At 38.5% G+C, this 19835-nt stretch overlaps 2 protein-coding genes across 9 annotated transcripts in view; one reads left to right on the forward strand and one right to left on the reverse strand.

The window, feature by feature from the left end:
- Window positions 1-1245: 1245 nt before the first annotated feature.
- LOC136676018 (transmembrane 6 superfamily member 2-like) lies at window positions 1246-9100 on the reverse strand. The gene is made up of 10 exons (XM_066652867.1): window positions 9003-9100; window positions 7989-8092; window positions 6717-6814; window positions 5527-5630; window positions 4904-4986; window positions 4565-4689; window positions 4011-4112; window positions 3725-3817; window positions 2520-2639; window positions 1246-2121 (listed from the first exon to the last, which is right to left on the reverse strand). The coding sequence occupies exons 1-10, from the start codon at window positions 9092-9094 to the stop codon at window positions 1912-1914; spliced, it is 1131 nt and encodes a 376-aa protein (XP_066508964.1). The 5' UTR covers window positions 9095-9100; the 3' UTR covers window positions 1246-1911.
- Window positions 9101-10303: 1203 nt separating this feature from the next.
- LOC136675551 (protein strawberry notch homolog 2-like) overlaps window positions 10304-19835 on the forward strand; it is a 30059-nt gene continuing 20527 nt past the window's right edge. For 2 of the 8 annotated variants that reach the window (XM_066652150.1, XM_066652155.1), the window contains exons 1-4: window positions 10304-10977; window positions 12159-12395; window positions 13576-13661; window positions 14944-15034. In XM_066652150.1, coding sequence (XP_066508247.1) covers window positions 12276-12395; window positions 13576-13661; window positions 14944-15034 — 297 coding nt within the window. In that variant the 5' untranslated portion in view covers window positions 10304-10977; window positions 12159-12275. Of the gene's footprint in view, window positions 10978-11070; window positions 11259-11742; window positions 11841-12158; window positions 12396-13239; window positions 13281-13575; window positions 13662-14943; window positions 15035-19835 lie in introns of those variants that run through there. The other 6 variants (XM_066652154.1, XM_066652151.1, XM_066652152.1 and 3 more) reach the window with 6 other exon arrangements.

A 19835-nucleotide genomic window follows, 5' to 3' on the forward strand; every position in this document is an offset into this window, starting at 1 on the left:
TTTTCAATCAGGTAATATGCTCTGCTGCCACTGCTTTTAATAAAGTGAGGTGATCTAAGAGCCTGAGGTCTAAAGGCAGCTGAACTGTATTCCTTATAGACTACGGTGACCAGACGTCCTCTTTTACCCGGACATGTCCTCTTTTTTAGACTTACAAAAATGTCCGGGCGGAATTTCACAAACCGGGATTTTGTTTTTCTAGAGCTTACATAGAACTTTGAGAAGAGTTTCGTTCACAAACTAGTCCCGCCCTCCCCTACTCTGATTGGTTCGCAGGAGTGAGAAGGGGGCGTGGTGAAGTAGCCTAAAATCTTCTGATTGGACGGTCTGACTGTAGAGCTACCGTTATTGGTCGATAACCTTCTCTGTAAACATTTAATTGGTCAGTCTGCACATCAGTAGTCCTTGTTTACGTCCTTGTTACCCCCCTCCACCCCACCCTCAAGAGAAGTGTCCTCTTTTTCACCATCTCAGATCTGGTCACCCTATTATAGTCACTGCTTCAAAACTCTACTATGAGATTGCTGAACCTTTTGACGGGCTTAGCTTTAGCTTAGCAACAGCCAAAGGATCTAAAAAAACTAAAAAACAGCGAAGAAAACAGTTTTTTCTTAGGAGTTCACACACAATTAATAACAATCTTCAATCAGACACTTGATTTTGACACCGCATAACCTCCTAATTTCTTATCTCTAAATTCACCAAGATGACTTCATTAATCTCTGTGTCTGCCAAAAGCCACTCAGTGACAAGCCTGTTTCTGATTAACAGCACTGTTGCAACAGCCCATAGACATTCGGGGATTATCTTTGCAAAATAGCAAGCAAGCGGGTCAGAGTTCACTAGGCCAGCTGTAGCTTCATTCAGCCCACGGCCTCCATGATATCATCAATGAGGCGCACAGCCAAGGGGCAGAGGCTTGGCAAGGGAAGTGAAGTGAAGAGGAGGGGGATGTGTAATGGGTGGAATGCGTGTGCTGCCCAAGCTCTTAATGGCATAAGTTGAAGTCACACTTCTGTAAGGGAAATGGAACCTTTAAAGTCGGGTGAATAACAAACAGGGAATTTCACAAGAGCGGGTTCATATCAGGGAACATCACTCCCACAGACGAATACAGCCTGCTTCCTTTGGAAGAAACATTAAAAGAATAAGAGTTTTGTTGTAAGCCTTTGTTTTTAATCGCTGAAATATGTCAAGGTTAACTGCACCCACTACAGCAAGAGATTGAAATGATTCTAGATCTTAGCAAACAACAACAAGCAAGAACAAGTCCGTACAAAGATAATTTAACCTAAAAGCAGAGCATCTTTTAATGGAGTAATCCTGTTGCCTGTACATTACTGTGGCTTGTTTAGATAAGAGTAGATCTGTGGGTTCATAAGGCATCTTTGTAGTAGTTACTGTTGTCGGAACCCAGCGCACTTTCGCAAACCATCTCCAAACTACTCTATGTAGTAATTCTACACTTGATGTTGTGTGGCAGAAACGTGTGTCAGAGTCCAGAGTCTTTCAGAATATGGATTTCATCAAATGACTCACTCTCAGTGGCTCAACCCTCAACGATAAGCGTTTGCTCCAGAAGAGTGAAGCTTATCCGAGTCCAATAGTCTGAACACCAGGCAGAGTCAAGGGTCACTTGGCCAAGAGGCTCCAGGAAAACCCGATAAGGGTGTGGTTTTAGCACTTACTCTTAGAAGCAATGGTTGGAAAGCAAGGTCCACCATGTTCAGAACTCAGTAGTCTCGGTTCTTGTGTACAATAACATACAGTATTTTGGGGTTTTGCCATATGGCTTTCATTTTAAAGGCTCTTGTTCATCCATTACATGACCACCAGGGCTTTGTTGTCACTAGTGTTTGGGTCCATAGGTTCACGAGCCTTTGCATTGACGTTTCTGCACTTGTATCACGTTTACTTTCGTTTTTTGTCATTGTCTGTATGTCCTGGTTTCACTGTCTTCATGAAGAAGGCTGGCTGTCTGTAGATGTGCAGAGCCAGCAGCAGAGGGACAGCCATAAACAGCATATTGAGAGTCATGACCAGCCTCCATTCATCTTTAGGGATGCGGTAGGTGAAGGGAGTTCTGGAATGCACAGATGCTCCAATGTGGGCCCACTGTGTCTGGAAGAACGTGATATTTGTTTGTACAACATATTCAATAAGGTGCTGACTAATTAATGCTACCATTTTCAATTTCTGAGCATTGTATATAAAGTTATTTGCAAATGTCACAGTCAAAACATACAACTTTCATCAGTATTTAACATGTTTTTATCCATTTATTACAGCTGCCATTATTTCCCAGAGACTTGCTTCAAATTCCCAGAAATGGATGTGTCCAAAACTCCCAAACGAATCGATCACATTTAACGGTTTTGAGTCTGGGCTCTGGATTGGTCAGTCCTTAGTTCTAGGAACATAACCAGCATCTTTATCTGATCTGTTAATATTTTTTATCTGTATTTACTTTGGACTTTTTGCACAGTACTGTATGAACGTGTGTGGCTTGGTTTATTTACCTGAGCTAAGGCCCCTGCAAGGAGCAAAGTCCAGTCCAGCATCCATGTGCATCCTGGGATATTCAGCCCATAAATACATGCCATTAGCATGGGTAACGCATAGAAGAGGACAACCAGCATCTACAGCAGATTGGAACATGACAATATCAGTTTGTTTAGTTGTTGTCACAATTTAGTGTGCTTTCCCTCACTACAACACCTAGCAGGCACTGTTGAAACGTATTAGCTTAAACATCCATATAGAGAACGATAAGTACAGACAAAATATTCAGCTTTTAAACAATCATTTTAGGTCTTTGCTTTGGCAATGCCGGCAGAAAAGTCATTTCAAACATTTTAAACTCAAGAGTTCATCCAACTTTCAACATAAATAATCAGAAGGTGTTTGATTTAGACCAGAAAATTAGACTACACCCTGGAGGGAGCGCCAGTCCTTCACAGGGCAACACACACACTCACACATTCCGACACTTTTGAGTCGCCAATCCACCTACCAACGTGTGTTTTTGGACTGTGGGAGGAAACCGGAGCAGGACACAGGGAGAACACACCACACTCCTCACAGACAGTCACCCGGAGGAAACCCACGCAGACACAGGGAGAACACACCACACTCCTCACAGACAGTCACCCGGAGGAAACCCACGCAGACACAGGGAGAACACACCACACTCCTCACAGACAGTCACCCGGAGGAAACCCACGCAGACACAGGGAGAACACACCACACTCCTCACAAACAGTCACCCGGAGGAAACCCACGCAGACACAGGGAGAACACACCACACTCCTCACAGACAGTCACCCGGAGGAAATCCACGCAGACACAGGGAGAACACACCACACTCCTCACAGACAGTCACCCGGAGGAAACCCACGCAGACACAGGAAGAACACACCACACTCCTCACAGACAGTCACCCGGAGGAAACCCACGCAGACACAGGGAGAACACAACAACTCCTCACAGACAGTCACCCGGAGGAAACCCACACAGACACAGGGAGAACACACCACACTCCTCACAGACAGTCACCCGGAGGAAACCCACACAGACACAGGGAGAACACACCACACTTCTCACAGACAGTCACCCGGAGGAAACCCACACAGACACAGGGAGAACACACCACACTCCTCACAGACAGTCACCCAGAGCATCGTGCCGCCTTAGACTCAGATTGTAGATTTAATAATGTCATTACCATAACTTTGGGGAAAGCCACATTGTCCTTCAGATAAGGCTCATACTGGTAAATGTAGGTGAAGCAGATATCCAGCGCACATTCAAGAACAACCTGTAAAAAGGAACAACATAATGTTCATATTTAATGCTTACACTTTAAACCCTATTCATCTTAAGGGATATTATTTACTTATTTCTATGGAACTGCTACATGTTGTTATTATAGTTTTTGAAAGTGAAATTATTAAGAGAGTGAAATTATTAAGTATTGAGTGAAGCCTGAATAAATAAATAAATGTATTTACAAAGCCTCTGAACACAGTGAAGGCCATGGCCCCTAACAGACAGAGTGTGAGGAAAAGTTCTCTGGGACGTGACAGTAGTCCTTTCTTCTGCTCCTCTGCAACCTACAGACAGAGAGAACATTTCAAATGCTTTACTCATTCAGTTCTCTGCAAAAGCCAGGGAGCATCCTTGATTTATTTATTGAATGGCATTTAAGACTGAACTCTGGAGGTGCTGAAAAAATATCCCTGCAGGGTTTCTCTGATGAAGTCAAACCCCTGAGTAAGAATGGAAAATGTGATAAAGGCTGGGTATACAGAGTAGGTGCTAGAAAAAATGACACCAATGTTTTAAATTAATATATAATTACATGTATTTATTTATTTTCTTACAAAATTAAGTAAATGAAGAATGGTTTCTTACATTTCCACTGTGCATAGTTTACTTACATGTCGCATCCGTGATTTGAATATTTGTTAGATTCAAGTCCATGCCCTACACATCAGTTTCAGAATTGAACAGTAGCCCTGACTAGAATCTGTTTTTAGCTGGAGTCAATACAAAGAAAAGTCACCTTGTCTGCTGGGATGATTGGCAGATCCCTCGGTCTGTTATAAAGCTGTAGAGCAGCACACACAGACAGAATCAAGGAAAGGATATTGTTCCAAAAGGCTGGATAGATGGACTTGCCGTGTTTCCCTTGAATTAAAACAGGTAAACAACACAAATCACTGTTAATAAATTGCTTTACTGCTTTAAGAAATGTGTCATCTTTCGCTGAGACATTACAGAGTAGACTTGACTACAAACATAAGCTAATTCTTTAACTAGCATAGCGCCGTTCTAAAAAATATGTTCATTATTCTCAGATAGAATGTGTTTCACTTGCTCCAGGAGTGCTCAAGTATCTCACCTATGATGACACCTGGGATAAAGACAATGTGAGTGGTTATCACAGAACCAGCCCAAAGCAGACCTATACGCCGATATGGCGTCCTACACAGCAACAAAGAGAAAGAAAGAGTGAGTGAAATGTATTATCCTGAAGTACTGGCCCAAAACTCCCATTTAAACACCCTTCCCCTTGTCCCAAATGTAGACAATTAGCCAAGACATGTTTGTTGTTTTTAGTCTTGCACTGGTGTTATGATAATGTGGCTAACATAAAACGGATGCCCTCATTTAGACTTGAGTTGTGGTTTCTTACTTTGACATATTTTATTGATAACAGAATGTAATTCAGTGTTAGAAACCACACAACTACGGCTAGTAGTTAAGGTAGTAATGTAGCATGTAGCAATGTAGCATGATGTTAATTGTTGGCTACAAGCTTGGCTTACTTAATTACATTAGCATTAGTTCCATGAAACTTAAGAAGCATGCCTTTAGTTTAAATTAAGAAATATATTTTAATATCAAACAGTACAGAATACTTATACACTATAGTGAACATAAATATTCACTAATGTACAGCCATTCTCTCTCTCTCTCTCTCTCTGTGTTCCCATTAGCGCTGTGTGTAAATGAGATATTCACCCTTTCCTCATGCAACGGACAGCTGCTAGGAGAAGAACAAAGTGCACCACTCCGTTCCAGTAGTTCATCATGATGCAATAAGCTGTGTTTAAATATGGTTCGCCCTGTGCCATAAAAAAAAAACAGTGAGAATATGATATCATTTCTTTTAGCATTTTGATAGCTTATAGTACCTGTGCTGGGAGGGAGTCAAGATGCATCATAAGACATATGCAATTTAAAATACAGTTATATATTATAAATTAAGGTCCAGTAATGGTATTATAACAAATAAAATCTGGCTTTAATTTTTGGCACTGAATGTTATCTATAAACTAAAATATATCACTATTTAAAATTGCTCAGACATAGTTCTTGATAAAGTGGGCCATGACTAAAATTGCAGCTTTTGCTATGTGATTATTGCACATTTTCAAAATGTGATTTTGATATACAAACTGATTAATCTTGCAGCGCTAATTAAGACAGAGATCTTTTAAATAAATTTAAAGGCAGAGAAAGAACAAAAAAAAAATAATAAAATGATTTACATAAATCAACACAAGGATTCATGGCAAAAAATACAACGTAAGAAAAGTATGTGATGTATGTCGTAAACATGTTTGCATGATCAAGCATTTACAGAAACTGATGTGTGTCATCCTTGACTCTACTCTCACATCTGATTTTCATGTTGACTCCATAATAAAAACCCTTTTGACCTTCTCACCATTGCAGAAATCTGTCCATCTCTTTCCCAGTCTGCTACTGAAAGCCTCATCCCTACATTCATCTGCAACCACATTGATTATTGCAACATGCATCTTCTGGAGGCCGATCAGACTTGCTCCAAGCCTCTGGAACTCTCTCCCTCCACAAACTCTCTATCACTATTCACATTCAACCTTAAACCACGTCTGTTTTCTGTTGCATATAACCACTCTCTTTCCTGAAACCTATAACAGGCCGATCCATGTTATTACACCTCGTGTTTTGTACTGTGTTCTATGTTCCTTTCATTTTGTTTGACTGTCAGATGTCATTCCCATTGTAAACAGCATCTTTGAGCCATTAAAAAGTGCTTTATAAATGTCATTTATTATTATTCCTACTATTATTACTAATATTATTATTATTTGTTTTTCATTTTAGCTAATGCATTTTAGTGAACTTATCATGACAGCATTTATGAAAGTGTTCTGTGTATTAACCTTATTAATGTAGAAGGCTATAAAGCCTTTGATGTAGCCATCCTGCTCGAGCGCAGTCGTGAGGTCAGCCACGGAGGTGAAAGAAAATACCGCAAATACTGAAATAGAGATAAAGCCATGGTGAGAAAATGACCACAATTAGGCCTTAGGCATGAGCTTTTTTTTCCCTCTACGATCTTTCCATCAGACCAACCTCTCCCCTTGCTCTCTTCTCTCTCGGTGCTGTACATTTTTCTCTCTTTCCTTTCCTCTCCAGCTATTGATTTCTCTCTCTACAGGAGTTTATGATGGCCCGTGGCTATGTAGTTGAGGCTAGATTTTTATCATGAAGAAATAGGGCTGCTTTTCCTGAATGTCCGCCCCACAGTGCTGGAAAGGGCACTTCCTAATGTTTAAGAATAGCCTCAGCAGGCCCTCGTTGCCCAGTAAGGTTGGCAGAGGGACATGGATTAGGACTGACAGCCAGACAAACAGAGGAGAAGGCCTGAGAGAGCCTGAGGCCTGGATGCTGATTGATTACTGTGTGTTGTTTCAGGGATGGTCCAACAAGAGGTGAGCAGACTCCATTACAGCTATAGGTCCAGGATTAAAGCTGAGCTTAAAGTTCATTTTTGGGCATGAATAGTCAACCCCCCCCCCCCCCCCCAACCCCACCCCCACCCCCCACACACACACACTCACAAGCACACAAACACACACAGATAACAGTATCTCAGTATGATCAATGTGTTGTGGTTCATAGTTTCGTTTGTTTAAATAATACAAAGAAGTATTATATTGAAGGCAGAGTAACAGTGCACTAGTTACAGGGTGCAGCTTACTTTTATAGGAACAGTAGGTAGTATTTTTACTTTAAAATTACAGATCAAAATCACTGAGATGCTTCACTGACCTGTAAAAGAGAGAACAGCGCTTCTATTATTTCTACTCTGGGCTCGGCACTGCAGAAAATGCACTATGTAACTTTTGGAGGAGGGTAGGAAACCACCCCTCTGCACCATCCCTGCAAACTTGATTTCAGGCCAGTGTTGTAAAAGTGAATTACATTGTGCAACAGTAGGGGGAGCCCAGGAGCAAAAATACCAAACGTTACCTAGTGTTCCTTTACATAAACTAAATGTTCCAGCTTTCGGTTTTCATATTTTGGAATACACTGCCGTAATAGAACTATACAGTGCAATATAAGTCATAAGCAAATCCTTTTTCCGGTGTTATCAGTTACCACTGAGCAAAAAAACTCTACTATTTAGCCAACACTATCTACCCACTTACCGTAGAACAGAGGATCCACTGTCTTTTCATTTCGAACACACAGGTAGGCCATGAAGAAAACAGTAATAAGAATAGCTCCTTCAATTCCCAGTATAAGCAGCGGCCTGAGTAAACACACACACACACATACACACACAAAACAGTTAGTGATGATGTCTAGAACATCAGGCCCGCAGATAACTGTACCCAACTTATCTTTGAGAACAGAGAGCATTTTGTCAGAATTGCGTGCAGAGGTCAGCCCCTCTAATTATCTGTCTTTTTTAAAGTTTCTCTTTACAATGTCTGCATTATGGAGTGATTAAAGTGTCAGCAAATCATTCAAAAAGGTCTGCTGTGGAATGCTGTAGTTTAGAGAAACCCACTGAGTCAGAGTTGTTCAGAGTTGGTAAGAGGTGCTGGGTTGTTCTCACCTCACAAAAACATGCACAATTTCAGATTTAATCCTTCAGAAAGACTGCTTGCAACACATTTTTTTAAATTATACATACATTAAAAATAAATAAAAATGCGAGAACACTCTGTAAAACATTTTGGTTAATTTACTAATCACACTGAACCAGGAACTGACCTAAAGGTTACATTTGCAAGAAACTGAAAAAAAGGCTATTTGACACAATGCATCATGGGTAACATGTTTTTTTTTAATAACAAACAGAGGAATATTTAATAATTGTGCTATAAAATATTAGTAAACAAACTGAACATTGAGTAATCTGTTATCCTCAAGAATCTGAATGAAGAAGTTGTTTGCCGAGGCCCTTTTTTAAGAACCTCAGTTCTGAGGACGGTGGGACAGAACAAGAAATGACAAGGCAAAATAGGACAACATAGGAAAAGGAAACTCATGCCATGTGAGATAACATTTAAAGCATCAGTGTGTGGACCCCTAATAAAACAATAATTAGCCAATGAGGTTTCAGATGCGTGGAATCTGGAATATGCTTGGAATACGTTGGTCCATTACAAAGGGTCTTTAAGTCTATTGCAAAGATATTGAAGAGGATGACTTACGTTAGCAATGAAGAGAAATTGTTCACTGCATAAAGCACAAACGGCGCTGTCATAGACAGGACAAAAACTCGTATCTCCAAAGGGAGCTCCATCGTCCTCCAAATCCGTTAAAATAAAAGCAGCGGGGGATTCTGTCACGGAGAGAGACTCGGAGTCAGACGGTGGGAATTGAGACTGGAGTCATGTAGGGCGCCTTGTGCATTTAACGCGGAGGGCACCTGTAGAAAGAGTCCTGACGAGCTGTTAACACACTGATGTGTGAGGCATGAAGATGGGGGTTATAAAGCCTTTCAAAGTCCATGAACTGTGGAACTCCAATACATTTTATTGATAATAAGCTTGTGTAATTACGAAGAGTATCCAGAGGGGGGCGCTAATATAAAAGCACAGCCACATTCTTTTCTTTTTTTTTTTTTCTCACAAGGCCTTTTCTGCTGTCTTGTGCCCATGGGCCACTGTGGTGAAGGAGCACATCAGCTTACACCATTAATTGCAGATTAGTCGCCTCACATTTGACTAAAGCATAGTTCTAACTTATGTTATTACATATGTAATACACCACTGGAATTCATTCATTATTTTATGCTCAGAATAGCACATTGTATTCGATTTGTGTGTTTTACATGGAGCAGCTTTGCAGCCTTCACAAATAAAGCAGAGAGAAAGTCTTTTGTGTTGCACACTTCACTACAAAACAAACCTCACTATAGCAAATATTACTGAAGTGAAGGGGGTGTTATATCTTAAATAATGAGAAGTAACACTACAAGCTGTAAATCACAGCGGCATATATTTGTATGGGCTATTGTCTTAACAAATCCAGGTGTCTATATTGTTTACATTGCATATTTTTTTTCAGTTTAATTCATATGAAAAGATTCAAATTAATTGCATTGCTTACTAGCAGAAACATTATAAAGGAGCCTAAATGTATATTAGTACAAGGCAACAAACTAGTTATCAATGTGCAAAAATGTGACAAAGTACAGTGAATATTACCTATATATAAGTTAATACAAAAATACACAAAGTATATGTAGTAGCTAAAGGACAGTCAAAGAAACAGTATTCTATTACTCTAGTAATTAACTATATATTTAAACAGAAAATATATTAAGAACAACATGGATTTACATTCAGTTATGCTTTACATATATAGATTATGAGTTAAGTGTACAACAGGAGTGAAACACACAAAGTCCATGTAGGTGTTTGCAGCTGTGTTTTATTAAAATGTGAAATTACACGGATAAATAACACAGTTGTGCTGTTGGTAGGAATGATGATGACAGTGGTAATGATACTAATGAGGAAACCAATACAGTCACGGGGAAAACATTGATCTTCAGAAAGATTGATCCAAGATCCGGCCACACCACCTATGTTTTTTGGTTATTTTTAACCAAAAAATAAACTTATAGAGTAACTGGAATCTCGTGGGGAGCAGTCAGATCATTGTTACGTGGGCAGTAGTGAAGAGCAGGATTGAGGAAATACTCCCAACAGGGGGATGAGGGGTCGCAGTCACCAGGAGTGTGTGGGCCCCTTTCCCCTCAGCCCAGTAGTTCCGAAAAGAATTCATTAGAATAGAATACAAATAGTATAATTCGAACATACTCAGGGAATCATACAGAGAACAGGGGTAAAACGGTTATTCTTTGTACGAACTCTGGAAAGTACTTTTTAACCCAGTCCAGTTTCTTTACTGTCAGTCGAGTTTAACTGAAACCGAAGCTCAGCTGAACGGCGGCCGTCGAGCTCGTGACGTCGCCAACGCCAGCGGAAGATTCCTCCTTCCTAAATTAAGATGGCGACGTCGACCAGGAAGTGAGATAAACAACCGTGCCAAGAAAAATAAGAGAAAATTATAATGGCGTAAAAGCTGTAGTTTTACACGGACCGATTATCGTGGAGTGAGAAGAGACCCGGCCCGCGGGACAAAGAATGGCGGGAAAATGAGAGTGAGCTGCGCGTGGTGAGTGTTCTCTTTATGTGCGCGAGACTCAGAGACGGTGTAGCTCGAGCGAATGCCGTTAGCGATAGAGCTAACGACCAACTAGCAGCTAGCCGAACAAACAATAGATTACGGCCTCTTTAATAAACCGGCTCGGTTTACGGTGAAAAACAGCGGGTGACAATATAGACGGTTCGTTTAGGGCTTTTTGGTGTGTTATAAACGTCTTATATCGTTAAGTTAAGGCAATGAAGCGACTGTGGAGACACTAGGTAAAACATTCGAGGTTTCATGTTTCACGGGTGAGCTCGTTTTTTCTTTAAACCGGTGGCGTTTAAAATCCAGCAAACTTAATATCCAGTATATCTGTTAAACGTCGGATTCCTCGGCTCGCTACACGGGTTAAAAAAACTAACTTTATTGTCACCGTTAAGAGTTAAAGGGCCCGTACCGTGGACCACCAAAATGTCCCCACATTTTATGTAATGGATTAATTTGATATAATTTTTTTTGAATAACAGTTACATTTTTACAGATAGTTTCATATAACAACACTATAGAAACTGACAATTTTTAATTAATAATGTTTTATGAGCAACCAAAACACATCCCAATCATTTACACGTAACCTTATTCGTGCTTACAGCAATCCTCCGCCCGTCTACATTTATGCTATATAGAGTGTTTCAGATAAGAGTTGCTTTCTGAACAAGGACTACTACAAAGCAGTCGTAAGAGAACTTACGTACACACACCAGGCTTTCAGGAACAGTAACCAAACCTGCCAAGAGATTAATAAAATAGCTGGAAATGGAAAATCAAAACTGCACATAACATGACCTAACTGTTAAATATGGACTGCAGAGGATTAACACACATTTTAGGTTTTAATGGGTTTGCTTGTTGGTTAAGTTTATCTTTACTGTTTCTCCTAGCACTCTGATCCACTCACCACTCTTTTTCTCACCTGCCATATATATTGTTTACTACATTAGAATAACATGAATATAACTCAAGTTCTCATAAATTTGTGTTTTGTTTCTGTGTGAATTTAATCTCTGTGTTGGTATTTGCCTAGACAATGGAATGGCTGTATCTGGTTTCACATCAGTGCAAATAGTTGTAAAACATAGCCTTCTCAGTTTTGGTTTATAATATTCTCTCTCTCTCTCTCTCCCCCTCTCTCTTTCTCACTCTCTCAGAGTCTGTCTCTTTTTCATTCTTGTCCCTCTCCTCAGAGAAGATTGGGAAATGATGAAACTTTTAGCTCTCGTAGGCATGTTGACTGGTTCAGTCACCATGCTGCTGCAGAGAGCCTGATGCCCATTCTCGTCACATCTGCTGTTATGGACCCGGAGGACTTCCTGCACCCAGAGGGTCCTCAGCTGGGCAGCCCCAAGTACAGTGTGCCCAGTCCTCCACTACTCAACACCATGGAGGTACCGCATACCTTCCCCCTTCTTCATGATTTTCCTAGATGTTTTCAAACTGAACGACTGATAAAAATGCAGGGACTAGCCACCTTATAAAAAAGGTCTAATGTGTTGAATCTCAAGATAATTGAAAGAGATAAAATACTGTTTCACAACACTTGCACAGATTTTTTTAAGCTTGCTGAAAAAACAGATGAATTTCGAAACATGGCCTTCCTCTGCATTCTCTATTTAAGCTGGACCATCCGTGTCTTAGTGTAGAATAGTTTCAGTCTTTTTGAAATGCAACATTTTTATGACTGATTTCAACATTTATTAGCCAATTTCTTTTAAAAACAGAAAGTAAAACTGTTCCATGGTTCCATTGCTTTCCTGAAGCACACACTGTGTCCTAAATGAATATGCAGCTGTAAGGCATACAGGCTGGTTCACCTTACGTGCGGGACATGTGCAAACAGCATTTAAATGTAGTGCAAATGTCACTTTCAATTCTCTAGTTGAATTGGTTCATCCTGTTATAGGTTATATATATATATATATATGATAATGTGTGTGTGTGTGTGTATGTCTGTGTGAGTGAAATTAAAAAAAAAAAAAAAAACCATAGATCATAAGCCTCATCGTATTTCCTTATCCCCTCGATCCATTCCAGGGTCACGCTGGCATCATTCAGAGCAGACGTCTCAGGCCCACACAACTTTCTTTAGCCCCAGTCAATTATAATTTTCACAAGATGCTCCCAGGTGTCTTTTCTTATCATTGCCTGTTTTCCACAAAATGTCTTTAGTCCTTTTGTCTTTCTTTCTTTTTTTTTTCTTTTTTTTTTTTTTTAGATGTTGCAGTTACTTTCAGCTTTCAGAGTAGAGTCGTGTATCTACTCTGCCAGTAATGGTAACATTGCGTGGTGACTTCCCTCACTTTGTGGCATTTTGGTTGGTTAGTTGGTAAACCAGCTTCAGGGATTCACTGAACATTGTGCACATGTGAAGTGAAAATAATCACGGCCCAAGGCCACACTGGGTGTTTTTGACATAAGTTGTTTGTTCATGGGTATTTCCATGTTTTTGTGAAATAGCACCCCATTTCAACTAACGTTTGAATGGTATGAGGTGCTATCTCAGTTGTTTGACTCCATTCCCAAAGAGTTTATGAAAAACGTGATGTTTGTTTCCTTTTTCTTCTCCAGAGTCAGATGCTTTCCGCTAACTCGTGGCAGCCCTTCTCCCAGCAGCCTCAGTACAACCAGCACTATACTATGCAACAAACTGGGAGGTGAGGGATGACTAAACACTTCTTTCTCATCTCGTTTTCACTCTCTCTTTCAGACATCCAGTCTGATGTAAGATAAGTATCTTAGACATGCAAAAAAAAAATATATTGAATATGGAATAAAAAAAATAGGATTTTTGTTATTTCACTATTACAGATTAGAATACCCTGTATTAGCTAATTAGTAATGTTTGTGGACACACAATATTGTTCAAAATGTGTTGTTCATAATGAGTCATTGTGGTATAACAATGCAGTTTGTGGAGTTTAGCGTTCAAAGAGCTTGACTTCTGAACGTGCACAGACATGCACATAATTACGTGCTTCTGTCTGACATGGATCTTTTGTTTAAGAGCTCCGTGGCTGCTCTCCCTCACTGAGACGCCATGTGCAGAAACACTAAGGCATTTTCAGTACTTCTCTTAGTAAAAGTTAGTACATAAAGCAGAGAAGTTTTAAAAGCCACTTTTTTCATATACATTTAGCTTTAGGTCTGTGTCTGCAAAATTTTTGCTGCTGCTGCAAAACAGCATGGTAAAGAAATACCTGCTTCGTTAGCCGTACAAAAGTATGTAAGCCGTATGTAAAGCCTTAGTAGTTTACTCCTATCCAGTTATCTTTTCTGATACTTGCATTAGAACCACAAGCATCAGCCAAAACAGAGTTTTTTTTATTTGTTTGTTTTCTTTTCAATGCTACTAAGCTTTTTATAATTTTATTTTAATATCGAAACACTTCACTCAAACTCAACTTTGCAAATATGGTGCTAGTACCAGGCTTTGTGAATTTGTGTTGTCAATCACAGCTATAACTTACTGTACAGCTTATCCAGTAGTGTCATAACATTGTAATAGTCACCTTACACCTGTCTAAGCATAGTTTTGTTGATTTTTATTTATTTATTTTTTTTTACTTGCTTTTCTTTATTTCTCATTTACATTTTATATAAATATATTTATCTCATCTGTGCATTCCTATTATTTTCATGATGGTATATGTTTCTTCAATTAATTTAGCAAGTTATTGGAAATGACAAACCACAGACACTGAAAAAGGAAACCAGAATAGGTCATAGAATAATTCCACCTACAGGCTTATTTTTCCTCCTGGTTTGAATCTTATTAGCCACATTTATTTATTGTCTATGAATTTGTGTAATTCCTGTGTGTCTTGTGTGTAACTACATGGTGGTGATAAGTTATAATACTTTTATTTTTTTTTCAGGAAAGCAAAATTAGTTTACATTTTTATCATTGTACTCAACATTTTTACCTATGACTTTTAGGCAGTACCAGCCTAACTCTACACCTGTGGATTTTTTCAGCGACATGGACTTCTCAGACCTCACATCCATCAGAAATGGAGACTTTGCACCGGTAAGTTTCTGTCTGATCCAACACAGTCACTGGCTTAAGATTTAGGCTTAGATTGACCGTCTGATGTATGTTCCAAAATTAGATCACCACAACTATTGTAATCTTGCCAGTTACACTCTAATTTGCTGTCCACAGCACTGTACATGCACTTTTTTTTACTATTGTTTATCAGTCTGGTGAGATGCAAAGTTATAATTATCAAACATCAGTTTCCTGTTTTGTGCAGCATCAGAGCAGTGAGCCTTAAGGAGTGAGGTGTAGTCAGAATATTCTCCCACACTTTGTGTTACCAACAAAAAATTTTCTTAGCAGCAGTCGAACCACTTGATACCTCTGTGTTTATCAAGGGGCTCTTTTTATTTTAGGTTTAACATGCTGTTACTGGTCCTACAAAAAAAAATTGAATACTAGTCAAAGCAGATAGTCTTTACCCTGTGGGACAGTTAAACCTACTAAAATGTTTATTTCAGCAACAAATCTCGCTTGGACTATGGTCAGTGGCTGATCACACCAACTTGTTGTTTGGGAAATATGGGTAATCATCAGTATTTGGGCAGCGTGGTTCTCTGTTGTCCTCATAGAATATTTGAAATAAATACCAGATCTTGCTTTTTCTCTCATGAAACAGGTTCAAGAAAATGAACCCAGGTTTTTATCAGCCAATTATAGTGCTTTTTTCCACTGTGTGGAATTGGTGCATATTCAGTTTCTTTCTTTAATGCTGGACACATTTTAATATGGCATATTTCTTCAAAGTGTTCAGTAATGTTTACGCATGACACGTATTTTGTGGTATACTAAAAATTCACGAATAACCAGTTATGTGCAGTTTCAGTTTTAGGCTGTTAACTATATCTCACTTAGACAGGAATAGTTTTACTCAGTATTGAAGTTATTAAACAAGGGGTAGTTGCTTGAATACTTTGTAGAATGTAGACTCTGTTTAGGATATGCAAACCATTCACTCGGTCATTGGTTGCGTTTTATAAAGGGAAAAAAACTCAGCTTTTAATGTAAGATTAATATGTGATCTGGAGCCTTCAATATTGCTTTCTGAAGTAGCACAAAATAAAGGCTTCCAGTTTCACTTTCCTTTTGAATGTTATCATTCCTGCTTTCAATGTTGCATAGTAAAATTATTCTTCTGAACTCTGTATTTGTAATGCAATGGTTTGCAGCTCTTAAGGTGGCTAACAAAGCTGAGAGACAAGTGGGCATAAAGTCCTTTCATAGGTGAATCATTATTCAAACGTCAAGAGTTCCTGAATCGAATGCACTCATTCTTGATGTAGGAAATCCTGGCTGTTTGAATGTTTGAATGTGCTTGTTTGAGAGACAGTTTTTGGAACACTGCAGCTTTAAAGTGGAAATGCTCAGTCATAACATTATCTGCTTACTTCACCCATAATTTTCATAGTAGTGTATTAACAGCATCACACAGTTACATTAACAATTTGAACACCTAATTTTTTACTGAATGGGGGGGCTTTAATAATTACCGTAACACTAATAAGATTTATAGATAGGTCCGATAGGTGAGAGAAGTTTAACTTCCTGTTAATCAGCTCATCATTTTGAAAGTTGATTTTTCCGCTTTCCTTTCATTGATTTATGTAAGTTAACTGTGATAAAGAGCTTTTTTTTTAAAACCTGTAAGGCAAATATTTGCATTGTTGGAAGTAAAACATCATGGCCATGGAAATATTGCGTGACACTGCTGATAAAAGCACTTATGTTTTATATTTTCATATTGGATATTTTAGCAGAGTAAATCAAACATGAAATATGAGATACTATAGTCTTTCAACATGTTTTACTAAGTACATAAACAGGATGCTTCATATGCATAACTGTTGGGTGGATAAAATCTATTTACATTCCTTGCTTCATATAATTTTTATGATTGTCATTTTAATTAATATATAAAACATTTTTACATTGTATAAGTTAAAAACAACAACGTAACTGCAAAATCACAAAATCACTGAGCATTCGTAGCTTCTGATCGATGAATCAAAACGTTCAGGTAACCTCATACTTCATGTCTAAGGTTATGACCACTTGAAAACATTGCTTGCATTTCCAGGTTAAACAAAAAAAAGAAAATCAAATGGTGTGTTATGATGGAGAAAATAACATTCTGTAGAAGTTGTGGCATACTTCATCACATACTGGACTCAGCACTGATAGCTATGGAGACGGTGTTGTTTGTTGAATCTTTCACCTCACCCCCGTTTTTAAACCAACCCTTTATAACTGATAAACAGCCTTTACTCAAACTGCTTTTAGGCCCAAACCTTAATTTGGAGAAACTGCCTATTTGTACCTTGTCAGAAGTACATAAAATATCCTCCAGGGCAGTGGTCGATTCTTAGTAAAGCACATACGGTAAAATTAGGGTCTGACTGCCAGTAATCTTGATCACCCTCCAACAAAAGCATCATTTCCTGAAAGGAGACCCACCCCCAACACTCTCTTTCTCTCTCTCACACACACACGCACACACGGAGTTATCTGTATCTGATAGTTTCCTTCTGAAACTCTTACCTGTGGTTCCAGTTGCGTATTAGGGCTGAGTTGTGCAACTGCACCAGGATACCAGGTTGATTATTTTAGTTTAGATTTGAGACATTGCTATGCATAGCTGAGGCCTCTGTAGTGAATAGCAGTAATGGAATTATTCAGAGTTAATTAGCTGTTTTTCAGTGGCTGTGTTTAGCTTATGCATTAAGGTATCATTTGGTCTTTTGAGTTCATTTCCCATTGGGATGTTTGGTGTAATGCCTAGACTGCACTTTTGGATTAAATACTTTACAGAGGTGGGACGTCCACTGCCTAAGGTATTGCATCAGTTGTTTATTACTCCATTGCATAGAAGATGCTTATGATTAATGGTGAAGCTTGATTGATGCTACAAGATACCAGATCCAACAAAATCTTATTTGTTTTCCTGCAGAGAGAAAATTGTTTTGTTTCTCATTTGATAATAAAATTGTAGTGATAACCAAACCTTTTCCAGAGCAGTATATCAACCATGAAAACTTGTAAGTTCTAATGTAGTTTTAATCCTGTATTAATCACTTCTAGACACATACAATAATGAACAAGTCTGTAGATTTTTGTATTCTAAGGGAGAGGTATTTAAATGGTGTTTTCATTTTTGTAGAGAAAGCCAGTGGTCATTTATCAGATGATGTCCCTTCCAGAATTTAGTCTTTTGTGTGCACTCCTGTTGTACACAGCCTATTGCCACATAATGGTGATCGATTCTAGATATTGTGACAAATGTTCATATTCCAGTTGAAATGTACTGCAGCTTCAAGATAGGATATTGATTAGTTTTTAATCTACACTTTGTATGCGTTCTGATAGTTAAATACAATTCTTTCTGTCAGCATTTCACACTTAGCCACTGCAGACAGGCAGGTGTTATTTCCCCGTAATTTAGCCCTGAACATGTTTCATCTCTGCCAAATAGCTCACCGCTTTCTTGTAAATGGGAAATGTATGTTATTGGATTTTTACAAAGGAAGTCTTTTTTTTTTCTATTTACGTCACCATCGTTTGTCATGATTTTTTTTTCTTTCTGTGCTAAAATGTGAGTTTGAGCAGTTTTATAAATCCTTTAACACCTGCAAATTGTGGATTAGGGTGACCGGATTGAAGAGGAAGTGTCTTCCATTAGCATGAGTCAGAGAGCGATTGCTGCTGGATGTTAACCATGGCTATAGGGAGAGAAGGGCTAATGTCACCCAGGCAGCATGCCTTATCTCCTTCATGCAGACCCATATCCAGTTTGGTTTAGTCTCAGGGACCACCGCACAAACATACACAGTCCAATCACATGCCCTTTAAATTACACTGCAGGATTTATTATTATTCAGAGAGAGTGCACTGTGATTATGGTGTTGATTTGTGCTTATCTTTGTGCCCTGAATATGTTTATAATGAGGTGCTTTAATATTTACTTTTTTCTGTTTCAAATTGCTATTAAGTACAAGTTATTATATTTTAATCAACAGATGAAGCAGGAACCTAATGGAATTTAATGGAAAAAACACAGTAGCCTCTCTCTGTATGATATCTTACAGTATTTAATAAGTATTGCTTTTAATACAGCTGCCTCTATTTTCTTTTTAATCAGTAAACTTGCTTTGTGCTTTTTAAAAGAAATTCTCAGGGAATATTCTTTTGAACCTCCAAAGTTAATTCTGAGATATTGGTTACATTTTCTGCTTCTCAAAATCCAAGTAATCCCAAACATATTTAGTGATATTGAAGTGAGGATTCTAGCTGTGGCCAAGCCATTGTAACATTAATTGCAAAACACATGCCTTCAGACCCATATTGTTGATCTATCTGCCTTCTTACACTGGAAGAATAGACATAAGTCTTTCACCTTTCAAAGATGAATGCTTTGGTGTGATTTTATTCCAGTTTTGGAAGGTGCTTTCCTAGATATTATTTTGTGTCGCATTTCCATTTACTACATTTAGAAGTAGATTTTCTTCTGATAAATAAGTATGACAAATATGACTTAAATAAATGAAGGGTGATTTCTGACTTTTTCACAGCAAAGTGGTCTGCATTTATTTATTTATTTATTTATTTTATTTATTTATTTTTTTTGCTTTTACTTTCTCAGGTCATTAGGTTACAAGAATGCACTGATACAATAATTCAGAACCATAGCAATACCCATTTATGGCCTTATTGTGATTCACATTACTCACACTACACACCATATTTTCTATGTAATAATCAGTACAGCAGTGCTGTCTCTAGTTATCTTGTAAGCCCA

Source organism: Hoplias malabaricus, chromosome X1 (genome assembly GCF_029633855.1).
Source record: "Hoplias malabaricus isolate fHopMal1 chromosome X1, fHopMal1.hap1, whole genome shotgun sequence".
NCBI classification, from domain to species: domain Eukaryota; kingdom Metazoa; phylum Chordata; class Actinopteri; order Characiformes; family Erythrinidae; genus Hoplias; species Hoplias malabaricus.